At 45.9% G+C, this 7,489-nt stretch overlaps 1 protein-coding gene across 4 annotated transcripts in view; it reads left to right on the top strand.

Moving 5' to 3' along the window:
• Positions 1 to 871: 871 nt before the first annotated feature.
• Positions 872 to 7,489, top strand: part of GHR (growth hormone receptor) — a 271,175-nt gene continuing 264,557 nt past the window's right edge. For 2 of the 4 annotated variants that reach the window (XM_019802258.2, XM_011228065.3), the window contains exon 1: positions 1,409 to 2,141. In XM_019802258.2, coding sequence (XP_019657817.2) covers positions 2,129 to 2,141 — 13 coding nt within the window. In that variant the 5' untranslated portion in view covers positions 1,409 to 2,128. Of the gene's footprint in view, positions 1,387 to 1,408; positions 2,142 to 7,489 lie in introns of those variants that run through there. The other 2 variants (XM_034655621.1, XM_011228066.3) reach the window with 2 other exon arrangements.

Below are 7,489 nucleotides of genomic sequence, written 5' to 3'. Positions count from 1 at the left end.
TCTTGGTTTCTTTAGATTGTTGTTTAAACATTTCTCTCTAGTTATAAACTTGGCTTTGTGTCTGCAAGCCCTGTAAAAAAAAAAAAAAAAAAAAGTCATTTAGTAAGCCGAAGCTGTTAGAAGCTGCTAGATAAATGACATTACAACTGGCTGTCAGTGGTAAAGTAAACAGTAAAAAGATAGCAGACTGGCTGCTCCTTCAGATCACAGACAACCTGGAACTGTACTTTTGTACTTTCTGCTGAGAAAACCGTGTGGTGCCTGGGAGTTTGACGCTTTACAAAATGACATACTCATGCACAACGATATTAACTTTCTGAAACACTCTGACAACGTCTCCTCTCACTTTATTTCCCTACAGTGGAATGAGGTGGACAGGCTCAGGTTTGACAGATGAGCTGGGTCCTGAGCAGGGCAGTTAAAAGAAGTCCCCTATGGGACACACAAGGACAATCCTCAGGCTGGGGCCTGTGTCAGGACACCCTGCAGCCCTGTGCTCTGGCTTCGGGACATAACATCTCTGCTAACATGCCTCGTGTTTTTGGCAAATTACTTCATCTCTATCTGTTTTCTAACCTCTAAAATAAGATCCTCTCTACTTTTAACTATCTTTTCACCCAGGGAGCCAGAGTTTGGAAATTGGTCGCAGGTGGAGAGAGGCAAAGTTTGGTTGGCTAATTACGCTTTCCAAGCTATCTTGCTCGCTTTTTCCCCCATTCCTGCAGATAGCCAACTTGTTTTTAAGTGTTCCTTTCAATTTGTTGACTGCACTTATTGCTGTTTTAGGTCCTGCCTTCTTTTTGGGAACAGGGGTGGGCGGAGAGGAAGGACGTATCCTGCCACTACCAATACTTTCCTCTAGGAGGAGCCGCTCAGCCCAGAAGAGAGTGACACGCACCAACTCCAACTCCTTCGCGGGGAACGCTTCATCCCAGCTCCTCGGAATGCTTGGCCCGGACGGCGCTCCGCGCCTCCGCAGCGGGTCTCGAACCGGTCGCCCCGAACTCCTGCTTCCCCTCGCCGCTGCAGCCCGGGTCGCGGGGGCGGCGGGCCGGACCCGGCGTGACCCCTGGTGAGCCGCGGCCGCCGTTTCCCACCCATCCCCTCCCGTCCTCCCTTCCCGTTTCACCCCGCCCCCTCCTCCTCCCCAAGCCTGACAGCCCGCGAGCTGCCAAGCAGGGCGCAGCCATGGGAAGAGGAGGCGGTCTAGGGAGCGGCGGCGGCGGCGGCAGCGGCGGCTGCTGGAGCGGCGGTGGAGGCGACTGCTGCTGAGCCGAGGCGGCGGCGGGGACCCCGGGCTGGGGCCACGCAGGCCGGAGGCCCCCGGGCCCTCGGCCCCAGCGCGGAAGCGAACCCGCGCTCTCTATCCGGAGGCGAGACTCGGAGGTACTGGAGGGGGGGCTCAGGGAGTCGGGCTCTTCTTTTCCCCCTTTTGTGCCCGGGGGCCTGGGAGTAGACCAGTTGTTTATGAAAGTGGGGATCTGGCTTATGTATTTAGACGAATCATTTTTTTTTCCTGGGGACTTGGGGGTTGGCTGTGCTCCCCACCTCCTCGCGAAGTTGTTGTTTTCTGCTGGTGGGTTGCTGTAACCCGATCCACGCTGTGGATGTGTGAGTGTGTGTGTGTGTGTTTGTGTGTGTGTGGACGTTGGTGGTGGGCGTCAGGGAGTTGGGGGCGACCGGCGAACCATCCCAGGCTGGCGCCTGCTGTGACCAGTGTTTGCGATGCCTGGAGGGGCTTCCTCTGAAGCCAGCATTGTTAAAGTCGTAAAAGTTTTGCGATTGTTCCTCTTTGACATCATCGGCCGGGCTAGGGCAGGAACTGCTGAGGCTGCCGCCGCTGAGCGGCGAGAGGTCCCTGGCGGCGGGACCGGAGGAGAGGGGAGGTCGTCGGGCTGTGCGCGTCCACACCGCGCGCTCCTCCCCAAAGCGCACCGCCCTCTGCGCGTTTGTGCAGACTGCAGCCAAGCTCTGGCACCCGCGGCGCTGGGGTCAGTAGAGTCACGGCCACCAGTCCCCAGGAGCTGGAGTGGGTAGACATCGTGGCGAGCCGAGCACCCTCAGCCCCTGACACACTCGTGGTTATGAAATCAACCAGGCTCAAAGTTTTGACAGAACTGCCGGAGGCATGAGAGCTGCGGGTGAGTGGGGTAGCCGCGTGTCAGGGAGGAGGGTGCTGGCGGCGCGCACAGGGTGCCGGGCAGGGTCACCCACTCGCGGGTGCGTGGGGGAGTCTATTTTGGGGCGAGTGCTTTATATATAACCCGAGTGGGGACGCCTGCTCTGCCCGGGCTGCGGGAGTTGGTAACCTGGCTCCGGGTTTGTGTGCTGTACGGGTGTACGTGCGCGCTGTGTGTGTGCGCGCGTGTGTGCGCCTGGGGAGGCGTGTCGGCGCCTGAGCCAGTAGGGTGTGCAGGGGGGGAGGAGGAGGCCAGAGAGGTGCCGCCCGCCCCTTTTGTGCAGCCAGTAGACCTTGGAAGGGACAGGGAAAGGTAACGGGAGGCCAGAGGGTTGGGAAGTCGCAGGAGTTGCTGCATACGATTTAAATACCACGGACTTTAAAACACTAAACCCGTTGCCTTTGATGAGCTGGGGGCTGGAGGTGGAGGTTCCTGGAACTCTCAGGAGACTTGCATAGGAGGACAAGAGTTCAAGACATGTGTGTATGTGTAGGTACAGACCCCTGGATGCCCAGACCCAAGTTGGAGCTGCAGATCTGAGATTCCCAGGGTGCAGCTGGGCACAGTCCAGGACCTAGATGGTCTCTGCGGTGTTTACCTTTTGAATCCCTGACACGTGTGCATGGGAAGGCACTAGCCTTTCTTCATACATGTTGCGGCACCTGTGCCGTGAGCAATTGGTGTTCTAGGCTAGTTTCCACCTGGGTCACCCTGAAGGTCCTTTTCTCTGGGGTGCCAAGGTATATAGTCCTTGGAGGTAATTAGTGTGAAATATTTTCCAGAAATTAAAATGCTGAATAGAAACAAAGTAAAATGATTTAGTAGACAGGATTGTTGGTTCCATCTTTTCTGTGATTGGGGATTCTGTTTCCTTTTGAGGAAACGCTTGGTGTCCCCAGATTAGATTTCAAGGGGTCTCTGGTTATTTACCATTTCTCTTCAGATGGACTTCAAATGGAGCTGGAAGGATGTGTTTTCACCCTTGAAAAACATTATTTGTAGTTTAATCAGGGCCCATCCTTTATCTCCTTCCACCCTTGTAAACTTTTTGATTCACTTAAGTCTAAGGAAAGTTGGCGAGTCAACATTCAGTTTTTCATTTGGAGTAAATATATCGCAGTGAAATTATAGTTTTGGTCCGCTGAATGCGCTGGAAAGCCAGCGCTTAATAGGCAAAGGTGTGAAATGAAAGTCTGTAAATGCAGTGACAAAGCCATGACTCTCCAGTGCATTTTTTTTTTTCAAACTGAGCATAACTTTGCCTTGCAAATATTTGTTCTAGGCAGAGTTTGGGGCTGTGTTTTTTTTTTTTTATTATTATTAGTGCGTGAACAGCAAACTCCACATCATAAACCACTTAAAATGCGTACTAGGCATCTTCTCTCTGCTATCTCTGGTGCTTGTGTTAACAGATGTTTATGGTGCTTGGTTGGTTACCTATGGGATTGTCATAGGGAGTATCTCATTAGGTCAGGACATAATGTCTACAGCAAAATGTAATAAATGGAGCCCCAGTTGCAGCCTGCTTCTGCCAAGCACATGAAACACCCCAGCATGGAAACAAATCTTGAAGTTGGTCCAACTTGGCAAACCTTTTTGGCTATCTGCTGGTAAGCATTGTTAATGTAAAGATAAATCTGAGTGATACAGTGAGAATGTGGCACAGCAAATTGTTTAACTTAGAAAAACTGGCGTGGGTTATATTGATTAAATTTGCTAACCTGAAGATTAAACTTCTCTGGTAGCTCCACTGGTAAATTGCGCAGTAATGGAGACTTGGTTTAGTTTTAGAGGACAATTAAAAATATGTCAATAATGAAAATAACTTAGTATGTTCACATGTGTCCATTAAAACCCTCACTTTTTTTTAAAAAGAGAAAACCCTATAATCTCTGTGGTAATGATTTAAATAATATGAAATTTCAACTCCTCTAATCACTTTCTAACATTAAATTGATAAGAATTAAAGTTTGGTAAGGCTTTGGAGTCAGCCCTCTGCTCATTGTGTGTCTTTCTGGCAAGGGATTTTTTTTTTTTTTGACCTTGAACAGTATAATGTTAATAATATGCCCAGGAAAATGGTTGATGAGTATGGCAACCAGCTTCAGAGATACCCGAGGTGCGGGAACTCCACCTCAGCAGCCCTTTCTGTAAATGGGCCAGCACACCCCTTCTGGAAAATAATCAGCTGGGAATCTTGCTTCCTGACAGGCCAGCCCATTCTAGGAGAGGTTCATTTTTAGAAAGTTCTGCTTTGCACTAAATCAACATTTTCTTCTACCTATTGACCTACTGTTCAGTTGCTGGAGCAACACACAGTGAATCTAATCTCTCTTCCCTTTAACTGCTCTGCTTGAAAACTAACACTATGCCGCTTCTTCCTGAATTCGTTTTTTCTTTCTTTCTTTTCTTTTCTCTCCCTTTCTTTCTTTCTTTCTTTCTTTCTTTCTTTCTTTCTTTCTTTCTCTTTCTTTCTTTCTTTCTCTTTCTTTCTTTTTCTTTTCTTTCTTCTTTTTTTTTTTTTGCTTATCCTTGCACCTCTTCTCACCCACATTGGGGTCCCACCCTTCCCTGCCCTAAGGACATGACCCAGAGTCCGTTCACGATACCCCTCATCGTGTTTGTCATCTAAAACTCAGGTGTGAAATCCTTAGTTCTGGACTTTCTGCATCCATTAAGGCAGCTTAATATTCATGAACTATTTTAGCCATCTCATTACACAGTCCACTAATTTCAAAGCTGTAAACAAGATAACAGCTTACTCTTTTTAGATTACTAGTCATCCATAGTCAAGACATTATAATCCTTCAAAATATTTTTTATGTTAACTGTACTTCAGTAACAAAAAAAAAATTTTTTTCATGCCTGAATTTCCTGTCAAACTATGGGAAGTGTCACACTGTGCAGGTACTTACAGTGCTTACAGTGAACATAGCTACTTAATTTCTCCCTATCAAAGGAACGCTAAGCCAAAACAAAAACAAAAACAAAAAAACCAACCCAGATGTGAGTGTTCTGAAGACAAGCAAATTGAAGTTGCATATCACAGACAGGTAGGGACCACAAGGTATTCTTTGCCTGGACCTTATTGTGTCTGCTTGCACAAGCATGAGTCAGTCCTAGCAATCAGGCTTTTATTGAAGGCTCGTTCTATCCAGGTCTCAGAGAGTATGCCATCTGGCCCTAAATGAGGTGAAAGTACATCTGACAGAAATGCTTCCTCAGGCAACTGGGATTTAAGTTGTACACACAGGACATGACTGAGTCAACACCCATTCTTCTCCTGGAGGTAAATGGCTCGTAATGTCGCAGGCAAGTGAAAAGCAGGTATATTACTGCATCAGTTCTAAGACAGGTTCCTGCCTCCTGTTGTGTGTCTGGATCCAAGTCAGACAAAGGCTAGGACGGTCTTCACTGGCCAAATTCTAGTCTTCTTGGAGGAAAGAAGCAAAGCTGGTATATACGGGGGGAGAGGGTGTGGTTCAAGGGCAAACACTTTGGGGCCCATTGGACCTCAGTTTGAGTTTGAGCTTTACCACCAAATGCACATTAGCTCCTCTGAGACTCACTTTTCTCCTTGGTGAAAATTATGATGCTTAACACCCAGGGCTGAGGTATTGACACATAACCTCTGTAGCATTTATGGCCAGTACTGCTCATTAGACACCTGCCCGATATGATTGATTTCCCTTTTATGTATCTGTCTGGGGCTTCTCAACTAGGTCATGTTTCCCCTGCTACCAGCTGAGAATCTGCCACAGCTGAGAATCTTCTGTCTTCTTGCAAGAAATGTTTATGGTTGATGATGATGCCGATCTTGTTTTTCTCAGCAAGTCTGAATGTGAAAGAAAGAACCATTTTTCTTGGCAAAGAGAGAAAACCAACCTGTGATATGGACTGATGTCTGGGCCTAGCAGAAGGTCCTACTTTGCACATTGACCTTTAGTCAGAACAAGGGGCCAGTGACAGTCTGTGCTCTTTGATGAAATTTTTCATGCTGTCTTTCTCGTGTGTGTGTGTGTGTGTGTTTGCAGTGAGATTCCTCACTGATCCACTTGCATTATGATCTCCATCTATACCACATTTGCTTCTTTTTTTTTATTCTGTTCTCATAGAAAGGAAGGAAATAATCAATGGTAAAGTGCCTGTTTTTTAAAGTTCAAAAATTCATTTCACAACTCCCTACTTCCTATCTAACCCCCATCTCCTGCAAATTAAAATAAAATAAAATAAAATAAAATAAAATAAAATAAAATTACAGCAGACCCACTGACAAGTACTTAGACATGTAATTTCCAAACCAAAGTTCTACTTTGATATAAGAAACCCTTAAGTTTGGATGGCATAATATGAAACCATAGTAAACTCGGTGTCAGGGGTCTTGTGTCCCCTCAAGCTCTGACTCCAGCGGGCTTTGTAATTTTTGCAAACTATTGAACTTCCCTGGGCTTCATATTTCTTACATGTTAATAACAGACAGCAACAAAAATGAGGAATAAACAAGATGCCCTCTTAGGATTCTTTGGGGGGGGCTATGATTTGAATTCATTTAATTATTGAATTTCTCTTTTTTCTCAGTGCCTTTGGGACTTCAACTGAAACGCTCTAAGAACACCTATTTCGTTTGTTTTCAGTTTCCTAGTCTGTTTTTTCATATCTGTCTTCCTTGCTAGGAACGGTTCCTCAAAACAGGAAGTAAATTTTATTCATTTTTATATTTTTCCACTCTTTGCTGAGTGCTTGTAGACACAGCAGCCGTAAAAAGTGTTAGTCTAATTAACATGGAATGCCTTGGGTAGTCGAACTCTAACGCAGATCACTTATTTAACAAGCTACAATAATTTTCAAGATAAGCATCAAGAAATAGTGTTTGCTTATTTTATTCCCTCACCATTAATATTTTTAATCAATTAAGTAAAACAGATGAGAGTGTAATCACGGCTATGCTTCCTGAAACAATACGAGCTCGTCATGGCCTGATGCAGAAAGTCCTTTGGAAACAGTTTTCTTTTCTTTTGTTGTTTGTTGTTGTTTTTGCTTTAAGCTAAAGACAATTCCTTGATGAGTACCAGACTCTTAAAAGAAGGACAGAAAGGATCCTTGTTTAGTTTCAACTTCTTTCTTCAGTGCTTTTCATTACCTTTTAATAGAGGCAAATGAAGCCTTAGGTCAAGGCACCAATTTTACCGAATAATGATTCATAAGAAGGCTGTGATTTTGTCAGAAATTGTTGGGCTGTGTTTTTTTAATTAGCATCTAAACCTACCTTCAAATGCTCCATTTCAAAATCAGTAGATAATTTCTCCTAC

This window comes from Ailuropoda melanoleuca, chromosome 3, assembly GCF_002007445.2.
Source record: "Ailuropoda melanoleuca isolate Jingjing chromosome 3, ASM200744v2, whole genome shotgun sequence".
Classification (NCBI taxonomy): Eukaryota; Metazoa; Chordata; class Mammalia; order Carnivora; family Ursidae; genus Ailuropoda; species Ailuropoda melanoleuca.
Note: the sequence above shows the minus strand (reverse complement) of the source record. Positions and strands in the feature narration are given on the sequence as shown.